Here is a 15,506-nt window from a genome sequence, read left to right as displayed (position 1 = left end):
CAGGAAGCTTCCGTTCAGTATCCAGTCGTTGACCAATTTATCGGTTAAACGTGCTATTCCGATCTTGATGTTATGGATCACAAACACATGGACAGGATCTGGAACACTGTGGAAGTGAGTTGAATTAAAGAGGTCACACAGCTCTATTCTGTTTTGCTATGTTTGATCAACATCTATCAGACGGGTCAAACCGCTTCCATTCCCTCCTTTTCCTAGTAAACCATGGGAGTGGTCACCATGAGTCCGCTTCATCTCGATGACGCTCCACCATCATTGCCATTGTCATTGTCATTGGTTGGGCACATCAACACAAGCTGCCTTCACTCTAAAATTGCAGGTAGCGGGTGAAGAAGTGGGGTGAAGAACATGCAAATGCCCTGCTGTAGCCCAAGGACAGTCCGATTACACCGTGTGACACTTTCACTCCCGGTACTTTTTTGCATCTGTCTACTCCACACTTAGGACCAGGGTAATACTGTCCTCGTCCTTTCAGGATGTCATCACTGGGATGTTGCACACCGGTCCACCAGAGCAATACGACTGCTCATGTGAAGCTTTAGCAAGGGGGCGTCACCAAGGGATGGAGACGCAGATTACGGTGGAGTTGGGCTTGTCACCTCAGCACTCCAGTCGAGTTGTCTCCTGGAACTGCATCTTGGGTCAGTCTTGCGTTTCTGGTCTACTCCCCTCCCCGTCGCCTCACCCAGGCCTTGGGGCACCAGTACATCTTCAAGAGGAACAGCAGCCTTCATCAAAGGCCCATCATCTTCCCGGTTTGCTAGATGAAGTAAGATGATTTGTTGCTTTCTCCGCTTCGCCGCGGCCACAGAGACCGCTGGAGAGGACATTACAGAGCCACCATTGTTCTCACAACGAAGAGAAACAGAACATTTTACCCAAAGAACAAATATTCATTCAGCATAGAATTTCACATATTACCGGACCAAAAGAAAGGTCAGGTTTGACTGATGTGATTTAAGAAAAAGATAATATTGTTCCAGTGCTGAAATTACCTGGAACCTTCGCATCGCGTGTGTTTCTAGAAGGTCTCGTGCTGTTTTGTGAAAGGAAGCGGTTTCTCATTGAACTTCCCTTGTCCTCTGCGCCTCCGTGTTTCGTACGACGTTGAATCCGTCTTACAATTTCATCGGCATGCAGGGACTGTTTTCTTAACCGCTCTCCGGAGGCTCGGCAATAACATCGCGGAGACTTCAATCTCGTCCCGGGCCCCTTGTTTCCCGGGCAGCCGGGCGGGCAGACGGACGGGCCACCTGCAAGGCGCTGCTTTCTTCCACATGTGTTTGCAGCGAATCCACAAGGAGGTGAAACACGACGACTAACTCGTGGCCAGAAGAAGATCGGGAGACGGCGAATGTGCCTGTCCGTCCTTTCGTCGGCTGCTGCCAGCCAGTCCACCTGTCAGGCGAATGTTTTCTGCTACATTTACATCATGAGCAGGGCTTGTTGGTTTAGTGCCAGAAGGACGCTGCTACCTGTCAGCGAGACGGTCGTTTCTTCAGCCGTTTGCTTTAGTGCTCGATGTCCTTGCCTGTGCAGAGTAGTTTGTTATAAGTGGGACGGGCTGGAGATCTGGTCTCTGGAGCCGATTACCATTGTTAGCGGTGAAGTAACCGTGCTTGGACTTGATTGCTGTATATGCAAAGCTAGAAGTGTGCAGTTTAAATGTATTTAAACTGAACTGGGTAAAAATATTTCCTTGGCAGTTCAATAATGTAGCTCCTTTCTGCTTTGTTGAGCCTTGCATCAGAGACCGATCTCTCACCTGTATGTCCTCTTTCCCACGCCTCACCTGCCAACCCGGCCCCGCATCCCCCTCCCGTCAACAGACATCATTGTGCTCATCGCCTCCGTGGCCGTGGTGTCGGCAGGAAGCCAGGGAAACATCTTCGCCACGTCGGCTCTGCGCAGCCTGCGCTTCCTGCAGATCCTGCGCATGGTGCGCATGGACCGGCGAGGCGGCACCTGGAAGCTGCTGGGCTCCGTGGTCTACGCGCACAGCAAGGTATTGAGGAGGCACAGCCGGGACAGCCAACGAAAGTGCAATGACGGTCGTAGTTTCGGATTATGAAAAATGTACAGCCAGCTAAAGTGTTATAAATCAAAGTTTTACGGACAGCTACGGAGGCCATTGTCTCACACACACACACACACACACACACATTGTCTGAAACTGCTTGCCCTGATTGGGGTTGCAGCAAACCGGAGTCTAACCCGGCAACACAGGACGTAAGTCTGGGTGGGGGGGCACACCCAGGACGGGACGCCGGTCCATCACAAGGCACCGCAAGCGGGATTTGAACCCCAGACCTGCCAGAGAGCAGGAGGGCCATTGTCATTTCAGTGATCTCCTATTTTTTAATAAATTGCTAGCTAGATATTGTTTCAAAGCACACACACACACACACATCTTCAGAGCCGCTTGTCCCATGTGGGGTCACGGGGAACCGGAGCCTACCCGGCAACACAGGGCGTAATGTTTCAAAGCATTCCCAGTATTACTATTTCTTGCTTTCTGTATAGAGTCAAATTCATATTATAGCACTGCTATCAAAAGGGCAGCCTTCGTACAACAATGCAGCCCTCCAGGAGAAGTTAGACACCTATGAGATGGACACTGGGGCTTATATGCTTCAGGAATACTTGTTTCTGCTCCAGCACTTCTCCCAGCACAGACCCCTAACTTCATTAGGTCTCTATTTTCCTCGCAGCAGCTTTGCACGGCAGCAGTGCCTCCGGAACGATGTGCTCCTCTCCAGCTTCTCCATGGGCATTCGGGGGTGTTTCTGGCAGGCCGGCATTATTATCGCAGTCCCCAGCAGTACACTAATCTCCGGTTCCATTCACGGGGGATTAGATCCCAAGGGATCCAAATAAAACACATTTCTTTGGACTGATCCGAAGAGCCATTCCTGGAGGTCTTTACCTGTGTGGGGGGTGGAGGTGTGAGCGGGGGGCTGCAGTATTATGCCGGCGCCGTGCACGGCAGCAGCGATAGCTCAGACTTGTGCTGAGATTCCGCAGCCATGTAGAGCAGCGGACCCACTGCGATGAGAATTTCCCTGACACAGCCAAACCGCGAGCATCCGTTCTGCCGAATTAGCAGCCGTTAGCAGAAATTCCCCTTATATTATTATAGCCTGGATAATTTGATATTTAACCTGCGTTGGGCTCTAAACTTTTTTTTCGTAGTTGACCTTTTCCTTCATCCTCAAATAATCAGTCCTTCCTTCTCCTTTCATTTTTTTTTCTAAGTTTTTCCTCATGTCTTATTTTTTATTTATTTACGGCGTATTTAATTTTTTTTTTTTTCCTGCGTTTAACTGTCGCCGGGATTCTGGTTCTCGTCCCGTGTCCGCAGGAGCTCGTCACGGCGTGGTACATCGGATTCCTGGTTCTCATCTTCTCCTCGTTCCTGGTGTACCTTGTAGAGAAGGAGTTCAACCAAGATTTCGCCACGTATGCCGACGCACTGTGGTGGGGCACGGTGAGTCGCGTCTCACCGCGGTGATGAAGGAGCAGGCCACGGAGCGGACCTGGTCCTGTCGTCAGCAAAATCCTTTTCATTTTTCCCTTCCTCACTATTTTACTGTTTCCAAAATATTTATGTGGATGTCTGCCGTGGAGTTAATTTGTTTTTCCATATGTCGTGTGCTGACGAGTACAGTGCGTACTTATTCTGTCCCCGCGGAGGCATAAAATCAAAGCTCTTCAGCAGTCCAAGACTGTCATCCAAAAAAAGCCTGTATGCTTTCCCCTTTAAACCAACTTGACTCCCTGCAACCATCACCTTTGTAACCACTGCTTATTCTTTATAGAAGTGTACACCATGGAATGGGTACCAAAGAACCCTAGCAGGGCAGCAAGTAGCACTGGGTTACTGGATTTATTATTCTTTTAGCAGACACTTTTCTCCAAAGCATCTTACAATATTAAGGTCACCATTATTACATGCTTACAATCATTTATCCATTTATATAGCTGGGTAATTTTACTGGAGCAACTTAGGGTAAGTATCTTGCTCAAGGGCACTGCAGCCAGAGGTGGGGATCAACCCTGCAACCCTTGGGTCCAATGGCAGTAGCTCTAACCACTACACTACCAGCTGTCCCTGGATTTATTGAACTATTATGGAATTGTGCTTGTAAGGCTGTCAGATATTCTTGGGTGCGGCCTCTGCAGTTAGGGTTAAGGTGGGGGTTAAGAAAAAATACTTAAACTTGAGACATGCCTGTAAAATATCCTGCTGTCAAAATGGGTAAAATGGTAAGTTGCTTTGGAAAATATCCCTAGCCAAGCGATATAAGAAGATAGAAAAAGATGGAGAACACTGGCAACCGTGTATTTGTCATTTGTTTTTGGCCTGAGGACAAGCGCTGCGCTCATGATGCTCTGCCCCCAGGCTGAAGGAGACTCCAGCAAGCCCATCTGCTCCACTTGACTGACAGCATCCTGCTTTAACCAAGCATCCCTCACGATCTTATGCGAGGGCTTGCAATGCCAGCAAACACAAATGGCTCTGTGCTTCCCGAAACTTCAGCAATAGTGCTTACAAAGTCAGACAAATGGAATGTATAACAGGTGATGTACTGAACAGAAACTTTTTAGGTGCAAAGCTGAAGGGTGACTGGATCTAGGATCAGGACTTTTGTCCTGATTGACTCAATTTGTCAGTTTATTGAGCTTGAGCTCAGTGTCTGAAATAGCAGTCTGTTGAGTCTCCTCATATGACTAATAGTCAGTATGAAGACCTTACTGACAGGGCCTTCTGAAAGCAGCATAAGGGCTTCCTGAGAATGTTGCTGGCCAGCAGTATGTGGGGTTTCTCCAATCAGAGCTAGTTTTTAGGAGCTGTGATTTATGATGCACTTCTGTGATGACTATCATTCTGAACAGAAGTTGACCCACACACTTATCCTCACAAGAAGCAGGGACATTATGTGTAGCTATGCAGAAACTAGTACTACATCGACAAGCTTCTCTCCTGTGGCTTTACTCATCATGACTTTTAAATTCATACAGTTGTGATAGGATAACTCATAGATCACACATACACACATTGGCTGAAGCCGCTTGTCCGAGCAGGGTCGCAGCAAGCCGGAACCTAACCTGGCAACGCAGGGTATAAGGCTGGAGGGGCAGGGGACACACCCAGGAGGGGACGTCAGTCCACCACAAGGCACCCCAAGCAGGACTCGAACCCAAGACCCACTAGAGAGCAGGCACAGACCAAACCTGCTGCACCACCACACCACCACACCCCCTACTGATAAATCAGTGCCTTTAAACTGTGTAGAAGAAATAAAGAAAATCTATTAAATGTGTTTTCATTTAATTTTGTAATCTTCCCCTGCGTTGTTTCCTTTATGAACCCAGACACTGCAGCAGATTATAATCATGGTGACACAAAGTGGCATCAGTTCTCTTTAGTCCATTTTTGTTGGTGGCCTAAATAGGTAAATATAATGGGGAGCGAATTGACCCAAGGGAAAGTCAAGAAAAGCCACAATTTGTTATGGTGTCAGCCAAGTAGTACGGAAATAATAGAGGAGAATAACTTAATCGATAGGAGCCATTTTCCGTTTCTGCAAGCCCAGGAACAGTCATTAGACGCAGGAGTGACAGTAGTTAGAGGTCAACCCAGGCAACAACTGCAGCCCCTTGTTAGAACTTAGCAAATCATTGCATACTTTCCATTGAGCAGCATTGCCAAGGGCTGTCCTAAAATATCATATATTTCTCTTTTTTTCACTCAGATAGTGAAAGTTTGGGTTTTTTCAGTTTGTGATAGTCTCTGCCAGGAGGTGTCTGTGTCCAGTGACATGGAAGGGAAAGACTGAAGGGGCAAGTACGAAAGACTAAACCATTCTGTCCGTAACAGAAGCACCTTTGAAGCACTTGCTTCATCTTTGGGTTTTTTCACCTTTTTTAGTAAACCCGAAGTTAAACGCAATGATGATTGCCTTGCTGCTGAAAGCCCGGTTGTGGAGATTTATGGCGTTTTATTGGGCAGCATGAAATTCTGATAGCACCCAGGGTGGAGCTGATCTGTTAACTGCGGGTAACAATGAGGTCCATTTAACAAGCGAATATTGATGGTCGGTCCCGAAAAGATCGTTCTTTCCGGCCGCTTGATTTACAGCAGCATCCGTGCGCTGACTGTGAAGTGTTTCCGAGGGGCTCCCGCCGTGTCTTGCAGAAGGCGCCGAGCGCAACATCACTTACCCACACCGGAGGAGCGGTGCATTTAAAGAGCAGGTCTGTTGACTCGGTGCAGAATCTAAGTTGTGCGTATGGTCCCTTATCATATCCTTTCCTCCCTTACATCTACCAGTTTGCTTCTGGTCCTGTAGGGCAGTGTGAAAAGAGAGTGCCGCGTTTCAGCGTGGACACCTGCTTGCCTCTGAAAACTCACTCCTCCTGTCCTCAGATCACCCTCACCACCATCGGTTACGGGGACAAGACGCCGCAGACATGGATGGGCCGCCTGCTGTCAGCTGGCTTCGCCTTGCTTGGCATCTCCTTCTTCGCCCTTCCAGCGGTGAGCGTCTCGGCTCTGTCCATCCACCTGCCCGACCACCCGATGTTTCAGTCTTGATCGCATTACCGGTTAATACACACCACACCGTGTATAGTTTCCTCTGTCTTTCTGACCACTTTTGTCATTTTTTCTTGTTTTGTGAAAAGTACAGGCAAGAAGGATCTCCTTAAAGGCCAAGTATGGTTGCACCTGCACGGAATCTGACGTAGCGAATGCACTTTCAGACACGTTCGTCGTGCAGAGCAAGGTGGTGGCGTAACCAAATCGTAACAAGCTTTGAAGAAGATAAACTTAATAAATATGAAAGCAGTTCAGTTCAATTATGTGTGTTATGCTATCGCGCCGGAAGGAAGCCGTCAGACCCAAGTGCAGAGCGTCGGAGATTAATAGGGGAATCCAAGAAATGCGGTCGCAAAACAAGCCAAGGGTCGCCGATGAACAAGCGTAGCCAAAGGGGCAATCCGAAAGCCGTAATCCGTGAGACAAGCGGGAGATCGTGGAAACCGTGGAGGCGAAAGGAGGAAAGGAGAGGCGACGGGAGAACAGGGTTGAGGGCGGGTAGAACAGGGAAGGTGGGTAGATCGGTGAGCGCACGAAGAGCGGTGAGCAGAGCTGAACAAGGTTCCGCATCTGCGTGTGCTCCGAACCGCCCTTTTATGCTCCCGTCCCCCGATCCGCCGCAGGTGGTCCTCGTTGCGCTGGGGGGGGCGTGACAATGTGCAAGAATGTTTATGAGCATATCTTCATAATGCGGGCCTGGAGATGGAGATAATAACATTAGACATTAGTAGTGGTTACATTTAAATAGATATATCGCTTGAGGCTATATAGTATATTTACAGTGCAAATTTCATTTTCATTACACCTTCTCCTTATGGCCTTGTGCAATTTTCATGGGAGTCTCGCAGCCTTACCTTGTGTCTAACTGTGCTGGAAAAAAGGAGCAGCGGGGCGTGGGAATGGACTCGACTTCTGGAGCCGTTCACAATGCACTCTGCGCTGTGATGGTTCACTTAGAGACTTTTCAAGTGTACGGAGCTATAAAATATTCCAAGTCCCAGCGTCCTCCCAACTGAAAGGCAATTGCCATTTCCACCCCACTTTATGCTGCCCGAAGATAGCTGTCGTTTTATTAATTTTAAGAAATGGTAGTCTTTCCTTCCCAAAACTGCTGTATAAGCTCTTCATGAAACATTCATCTTCCAGATGTACCGTTCCCATTGAAATTGTTAGCGTTAGATTTTTAAAGCCATCGGGAGGAGAGAAGGCCCACTAGTAATGACTCTAATAAGTGCTGAAATGTAGGGCTCCCAGCAAACGGGCTACTGCAACCGTAGTTCCTTGCTCTGAACAGAAGCAAATCATTCATGTTATTAGTTTCGGTGCCTGCTGCTCCGAGACAACGTGAATTTTTTTTTAGTACTCAGAAGCGGACAGCAAGGGTCAATTATGATTAAATGTACTGTTTGTTTATTTATTGATTTATTTTGATGCCGATGCCCTGACTTGTCCGGCTATGGGGCACCGCTGGCACATTATTGACTGGTGATTGAAATGATCTCACTGACGTGTTATGACAGATGACAGACACATTGTTGAGCTGTGATTGAAACGCCCTGACTGACATGAGGGGCACGAGGGATGACCGTCATATTACTGATGAGTGCTTGGCGTACTGTAACTGACACTCGCGATGACACCGAGGCACCCCGGTGCGTGCTGTGATGGTGACTGCTGGCTGCGAAGGGCACTGAGACTCATGACTGAGGTGTTATGACAGCGGTTTCTCGCTCTGCCAGGTGCTGTGATTGTTCACCGAAATGCGTGATGGTAACTAATGCGCTGTGACCGGCACTGTGACTGATGACTGACGTATCCCGGTGGGTGTCAGACAATCTATCACTTACGCGAAGGATTCGTCTACAGGGTATCCTGGGCTCCGGCTTCGCTCTGAAGGTCCAGGAGCAGCACAGGCAGAAGCACTTCGAAAAGAGGAGGAACCCAGCTGCAAGCCTGATTCAGGTAAAAGATCAGCCTCCGAAGAGTCGGTCCCTCGCTGGTTTCTCTCCAAGTTGTGGCCCGGTTCTCACTAGCACCTCCACATTTCCACTCCATCTACACCTCACCTCCATCGTTACCAATCTTTGCTTTGATTTTTTTTTTTTTTTTTTATTTTTCTTCTGTGAAGACCATCCAGGTGAGACTTCATCCTCAGAGCTTCATACTGCAGCACCCTTGTTCCCTTCCCTCTCTGGCCTAGCAATGAAGTCTCTCTTAAAAATGGCCTTCATTTTCATAACCTCTCAAACTGCACACAGTCATGTGGGAACTGGTTTAGCAGAAGGGCGCATGACATCTCAGCACCGCCCATCTTCCATATCGAGCTAGTCCTGCACCTCGATCACTTTTCTCCATCCGGCGTTTCATTGGCATTTTTTTAACCCGCTGCACACAATAAAGAAATAGCCAGAAGCATCTGAAAATCAACGCTCGTCATCATCGCATTACATTGCAGCTCATGCCGTGAAAGGGCTACTATTTCTCAAAGTCCGTAAAACGAAATATTTCCGACGAAGATACATTTACGGCATAACTACCTTTAATATGACACAGAAGGAAAAAGCGGCAGAGGCCGAAACTATTTATTAAAATGGAACCTGACGCTGGCACAGCCTCTTTATGATGGATTGAAGTTCAGCTTCCCTGGCAGGTTTGAAGATGTTTTGTCCAGAGGGGTCTGCCTTTGTGTCATGTGTACGCATGCAGTGCTGAAGAACACTCCCCGCTCCTGTGTCGGTGCGCCCACCCCACCCCTCTCCGGCTGTCCTCCCCTCTGTCTTCACTCCCAGTCAAGGGGGGGGGCAATTGTCCCTCCGCCCCCTAGCGGGATGCTTCCACTTGATGCCCGGTGTGCGTTGTAGTGTGTTCCTATGTGTTTGTATGTGTGAGATGCCCCCCCCCCACCACCACCACCACGCCCCCTCCACCCCCACCTGTACACGTGGCTGCACCCCCTGACCTCACCGTGCTGTGGCTCCTCTGTGCCCCTCTGTGTCTCTTCCCCCCCACACCAGGCCGCGTGGCGTTTTTACTCCACCGACGGCGGCCGGCCCTACCTGAGGGCCACCTGGCGGCACTATGAAACCGTGCTTCCCCACAACAGGCATGTATCGATGCTCTGAACTGAAGACAAACCGTGACCTGTATTGTTTTTTACTAATCTTCTTTTCAATTGTTTTGTTCCGTTTGTTTTCTTTTTTTTTTTTTTTTTTTTTTTTTTTTCTTTTCACCCCTTCTTCCTCTGGCCTTGTTCTTTTTTGTTACTCCCTTTTTTCCTTTCCTTTTTTTTCCCATTTTGTATATTCTGCATGTAGTGTGTTTGGCGTAGTTATGCGGCTGATGAGAACTCGGTTTCCATTGCTACCTGGAAGCCTCATTTGAAGGCGTTGCATACCTGCAGCCCTACAAAGTAGGTACAACTATGGCAGCTGGTGTTAAATTTGGTGTCTGTCCCCCTGTAGCTTTCCGTTCTTCTTTTTCCTTTTCCCATTAATTGGCATTTCTGTTGGTTACTCAGTCTCCACGCTGTTCTCTCTCTTTAACTCCTCGTGTTCCTTTCTGTTGTTTTGAATATGTGTTTCCGTTTCAACTCAGTTATTTATGCTGTTGATTTTATTTGTTGCCTTTGTTTCGAGAGACGGTTCACAGCCATCAAACTGAGCGTCACGTTTACTTTTCCGCGTTTGGCAGATGCTTTTCTCCAAAGTCGCACGCAGCTCGGAGTAAGCGAGAGTGCATTTCGCAGCAGACAGAGCGCTTAGATACATACACATGATTATCGAAGCCCAGTTTATTTGTCTGACGCAGCTGGCATCGTGACGCACGTAATCCAGCAGCTAACTGCAGAAGCGATGTACGAGTGGGGAAACAAGTAGACAAAAAGTGACCGGTTGTGAGTCATTAACTTGCACGGTTTCCGGAGCCCAACAGGAAAATGGATCTGAAAGAGATGACTTTCAAAAGCTTTGTTTAGTGCTGGAAGGTGTTCAGCAGAGGGAGTTCATCCCGCCACTTGAGGGCCAAGACTGAGAAGGGGTGTAGTACTGGATCAGATTCCGTAGTCCCTCTAGGTTCCTCAACCCGTGGGACCGTAGCAGAAGTTGGCGATTTTCGTGCGGTTTCTAGCTCCCTTAGTTGGGCCAAACGGTCAGTAAGCGCGGGCATTTTCGTAGCACGTCGACCCGTGCCCTCATGCCCCCTTGATGGAGCTAATGATTACCTTGCCGCCACTGCACTAATAGACTGAATCGACATCTCCATGGGCTTCACTCTGAGCGAAATTGAGGGAGATAATGGGAATTTAAGTGAGCCAATCAAATTTAAATGGGCGTGCTGTCCTTATCCACATTACTTTTCTCATCTAAGTGTGACGGGAGCCGAGCTGTTAGTCTGATACAGCAATACTCCGGGCAGCGTGGCCTCTTGAGATGCACAACGTGTAGTTTGGCCGAGCCTGGAAATATCGGGCTAGCCATTTGCCGAACACGCTCTGACACCATAAGTGAACACGCGTGAGCTGTTGCGATGGAGTGCGTCACACGGGCATCGATATGGACTTGCCCCACTTTCGATAGGAGCAGCTTATTCAATACGGGGTCGTTCTCCTCACAAAGGGGGTGGCGGTGCGTCGTGTCAGTTTAGGGTCTCTTTCTTGTCACGTTCAGCTAAAACATTTCCGTATCGAAATTTGCTGTCCGCGCTAATGCAGTTCATCCGTGCATGACAGGACCTCAGCGAACGTATCCTGGAGCGAACAGACAGTCTAGCGCATCACAATATGACTAATGCAGAATAAAGTGGCCAGTTAATCAGCAAATTGGACCCCAATTTGTTTAAGAAAGTGACTTCATTTAAATACTCAGTGATTTTCAATCCTCGTTACATAATACGCTTCTTTGGAAAGGCCGAACTGGAAGGAAATGTTGTGCTCCTTGCACCAGCCTGCTCCCTATCTTTATGATCATTAGTCATTTTTCTCCCAAGTAGTAGGACACTGGGCAAAATTAAACCTTTTTTTTTTTTTTAAATTAAAATAATTCAAATGATATGCAGACACACAATTCTAAATACGCATTGCAAAAAATATTTTATTAAAGTTAGTTAAAACATTTTATTTATGTATAACAAGATCGCTGTCGCATGAAAAGGATTTAAAATCATATGACCACCCCCCCTCCCCTCCCGATTAGTCCTGTCATGCGAGGATGAAGTGTACATGTTGTGTTAACTCATCACAACCGTGTTGTTTTGAAAGAGAGAAAAACACATGTTCAAACTTGGACTCTACAGAAATCTGCAGGACTAAAGGTCCCTTGGCCTGAGCTGTAGCATCCTGTCCCAGCCTGAGCTTTCCTAGTCTGCCTGGGTTCGAAGTGTTCGGTGCCTGCATGTCTGCCTGCTGTCTTTGGCCAGTAAAAGGGCATCTTGTCTTGCAGAATGAGCTCGTGTCTTTGCTTTTCTATTGTTTGTTTCATTTGCTTTTGTTTTTCCTTTGTGTTTTGTGGACTGTGGTTTGTTAACCCGCCCGGTGTCCCGTGCCTTTCTTTTTTCAACCGAAACAAGGTTTTCTCCTTTAATGCAGCCCACGCAGGTGAATTATTTCAGGTGTCTGTGACATGAAATGTGCGTCCTCGTCCAGCGCAGAAGAACTAATCTGTCGACCTTGTTGTTTTTCTTCTCTGCCGCTTCGCATGTGAAGGAAGGACCAGGGAGAGTCGTCTACAAGGTTTGTGCCATTTACATCTATCAACATCCCTCGAGAGCTGAATACAATGTTATTTAGCAGTGCCGCTGTCCTTTCAATGGACGTACTCATGTCTGCCATGGCCTGCGGAGCACAGCTAACGGTCTTACAGTTGGTATCGCTCCAAAATTTGAGCTCGAGGCTATACAGCAGCGGTCCTGGTGGGCCAAGTTGAGGAGGTCTTTTTGTTGCAATCGGGCAGCGTACCACCCAATAAAACATTCTGTAGTGAGGGAACCAGTTTAACTCTCCTTCTGAGCTCTTACTTGCATAAGGAGACCTTCGGAGACTCTAGGAGCTGAACAGTCTTGCCCTGCATATCCTAGTAGCGGCATTGAATTGAATATTTTCATAAGACTTGAAAATCAGCAGACACGCATACAAAAACTCACACGGAAAACATCAGGCCTTGAAGCGGCAGCCTTGCGGTTGAAAGAAGACAAGCAGCATCATTATGAGAGAAGTAGAGGGAACTGGGTTACTTTAACCCCCCGAGCTCAGTGGGCCTCTTTGTCACTGTCTGCCCCGCGCCCAGCCAGTCGGACGTGTCGGCTGATGCACCCAAGCACTTTTTCCATTCCGGGATATTTATGTTGCTCATTACAAACGCTGGCCACTGCCCGGCTGCTCCAAATAAGGCCGTGGGTCCAGAGCAAGAGGCCCCCTTTACATCCCGCATTCGAGTCGCTCTCCGGTACTTTCCTGTCTCCCTACCGCAGTACGGGAGGTCGGAGTGTCTCTACGGAAAAGGACATAGCACCCGCAGAACTCGTAGTGCCGAGTGTGTGAAACGCCTTTCACGTGAAACTGAAATGATATGTAGCCTTCTGCCTTACGGGTATTTATTCCAACATTGATGCCGTGCCTTCGCAGCCAATATTGCCAGTTTACGAACACTTTTTATCTAGCGGGGCTTAATGCGCCATTCGACCAAGGAAGGGAGCGGAAAGCGCTTACTGACTACGTGGCAGAGAAATCTGCACTTAACCTGTGGCTGCATGCAAGGCTAAAAGTATTAAGTTGTACGGTTCACTTAATGGATGCTGCAAGGCACGGGTTTACAGTACGATGAGTCATGCGCTGTTAGCGTAATTATGCTACCCTTGTTGAATCTCTCAGCTTCAAATAAATCTCTTATCAGCAGGCTACTTGCTTTTTCCTGTCTTTTTCCCCTGCCTGTTAGAAGAAGCAGATACACAAGTCCTTTGAAATGAGGAATAATTGCCCTCCATATACCTATACTGTTTGTGTTTGCTGCAATTAGGCCTGTAAATTGGATCTATGTGGGCAGGGAGCACGTTCGAGAGACAAAGACCTATCGAGGCAGGAAGGGTCATCCGGACTTGAAGAGGACATGTAATTTGCTGTTTCCTAAAACACTCAGCCGTAGTGACTTAGTTCAGCCCGGAAGTGGCCGGAGGAGGGATTTCTCTTTTTGCTCGCTACTCGAGCTGTGGGTGTTGGAGTGCTGCACGCCAGCGTGGAAGAGAAGCCAGAGCTGCAGGTGGTGTAGAGGTCTCAAGTACCGTCTTGCGGTTGAAGGACCCGCGTTTCAGCCCTGCCTCCTGTAGTAATACCCTTGTTCAAGGAATCCATCCTGAAAAGAGAGAGTAAAAATGAAACGGCTGTATGAATTTCAGATTTACATTTACTTATTTAGCGGACCCTACATATAATGGTGTAACTATTTTTCCAGCTGGGTATTTTTACTGGATCTATTCAGGGTAAGTACCTTGCTCAAGTAAACTGTCATAGTATTTCCTGCCCTGCCCCAAATAGAGTCTATCTCCGTGACCTCCCGATACGAGGAGCTTTGTGCCACTTCTCGCGTTTTTAAAACTCCCTCCTCTAACGTCACGCTCCTTTTTTTCCGCAGCAGTTTGTTCAGCTGCTTTCTGCTGATTTGCTCCAGTTGTTGCTCTGCTGAAAGTAATCCCTGTGCCCTCTGCTCAAACCTTTCACAGTTCGTGGAAAGATGGTCTAACCCTACAGCGCGCTCAAGTCCGAGGTCTAAGAGTCCGGTGTTGGATTTTGAATTCTGCGTGCAGTGAAGTTCCTGTCGAAAGTTGACCGTTTCTCTCGTGGTTGAACCACCGCTCATCGAGCTGCAAAAAAACATGTCATTGCTTAATTAACGTTATTTTAATGAACAGTGTTTAAATGTGTGATCCATCTGCACCGTTTGTTGCGTATGATGTCGGCTCTTCAGTTTGCAGCTGAATTTGCTTTATCTGCACGCTGTAAATGTCAGTGTTTCTTGAAACGGAAAACGGTCCGTCTTGTGGGTGAAATAACGCAAAACCATCTATCTCCCCTCGTTCCTAGTAGGGTTTTTAGTAATAAACAGAAGCTCTTCAGGAGGTATACCACACGGAGACATAGGTACCCAGCATCCCCTCTCAGTCACATGATATTTGGGAATGCAAACTAACCATAGGTGCATGGAATATTAATAAAATATGTGCGTTTCTAATGCTCTACCCGTCCAGCCTCCTTTGGGGGGGGGGGTGTGAAGGGAAGGGAGCATTCTCCTGAATAAATTCGTTTGACTTATTTCTGGCCTGCCTGTGAGTCGCCTCCAACTGCCTGTTGCCTGCTGGTTTTGGAAAGAAACAGACCCATGTGAGCGAATTGTCACCCTCCACTCCCAGCTGAACTCAAGCCACACAGATGTTTATGTATGTTTATGACTGTGCGAGCATGTAGATGTTATACAGAAATGTGGATCCTGCAGCCTTCGTGCAGAAGGTCATAGGCATTCCGCTGTGTGTAAATGTTACCTAATAATTCGCTCCAGATCTTAAATCACAGCAGCTTACTTCGCACTACTCAGCTTATTTTACATTCCCGTCAACAGGGGGGGCACTCTTTTTTTCCACCACGAAGAAACTGAATATCATAGATGAGATAACTTCAATGGCCAAGTATGTTTGTGCGCTTAAGGAATTTGACATTCTGGATGTTCATTTCAAGCACATTCAACACACACAGTATGAAAGTGCTACGGTAAGCATGTAGTGCAAAATCTTTAAGAAGATGCTGTAAATGCATAAACGGTACAATTCAATGACATATAGGGACGTGTATGAACGTATGTAATATGGAAATTTATATGTAAGTAGCGGGAAAACCGATCATAAATAG

At 47.6% G+C, this 15,506-nt stretch overlaps 1 protein-coding gene across 3 annotated transcripts in view; it reads left to right on the top strand.

Moving 5' to 3' along the window:
• Positions 1-15,506, top strand: part of LOC108933615 (potassium voltage-gated channel subfamily KQT member 5-like) — a 132,952-nt gene that overhangs the window by 104,400 nt on the left and 13,046 nt on the right. For 2 of the 3 annotated variants that reach the window (XM_029258968.1, XM_029258967.1), the window contains exons 4-9: positions 1,848-2,023; positions 3,380-3,505; positions 6,449-6,559; positions 8,486-8,581; positions 9,934-10,028; positions 12,318-12,344. In XM_029258968.1, coding sequence (XP_029114801.1) covers positions 1,848-2,023; positions 3,380-3,505; positions 6,449-6,559; positions 8,486-8,581; positions 9,934-10,028; positions 12,318-12,344 — 631 coding nt within the window. Of the gene's footprint in view, positions 1-1,847; positions 2,024-3,379; positions 3,506-6,448; positions 6,560-8,485; positions 8,582-9,633; positions 9,723-9,933; positions 10,029-12,317; positions 12,345-15,506 lie in introns of all 3 variants that reach the window. The other variant, XM_029258969.1, reaches the window with a different exon arrangement.

The sequence above is a fragment of the Scleropages formosus genome, chromosome 16 (assembly GCF_900964775.1).
Source record: "Scleropages formosus chromosome 16, fSclFor1.1, whole genome shotgun sequence".
NCBI lineage: Eukaryota > Metazoa > Chordata > Actinopteri > Osteoglossiformes > Osteoglossidae > Scleropages > Scleropages formosus.
Note: the sequence above shows the minus strand (reverse complement) of the source record. Positions and strands in the feature narration are given on the sequence as shown.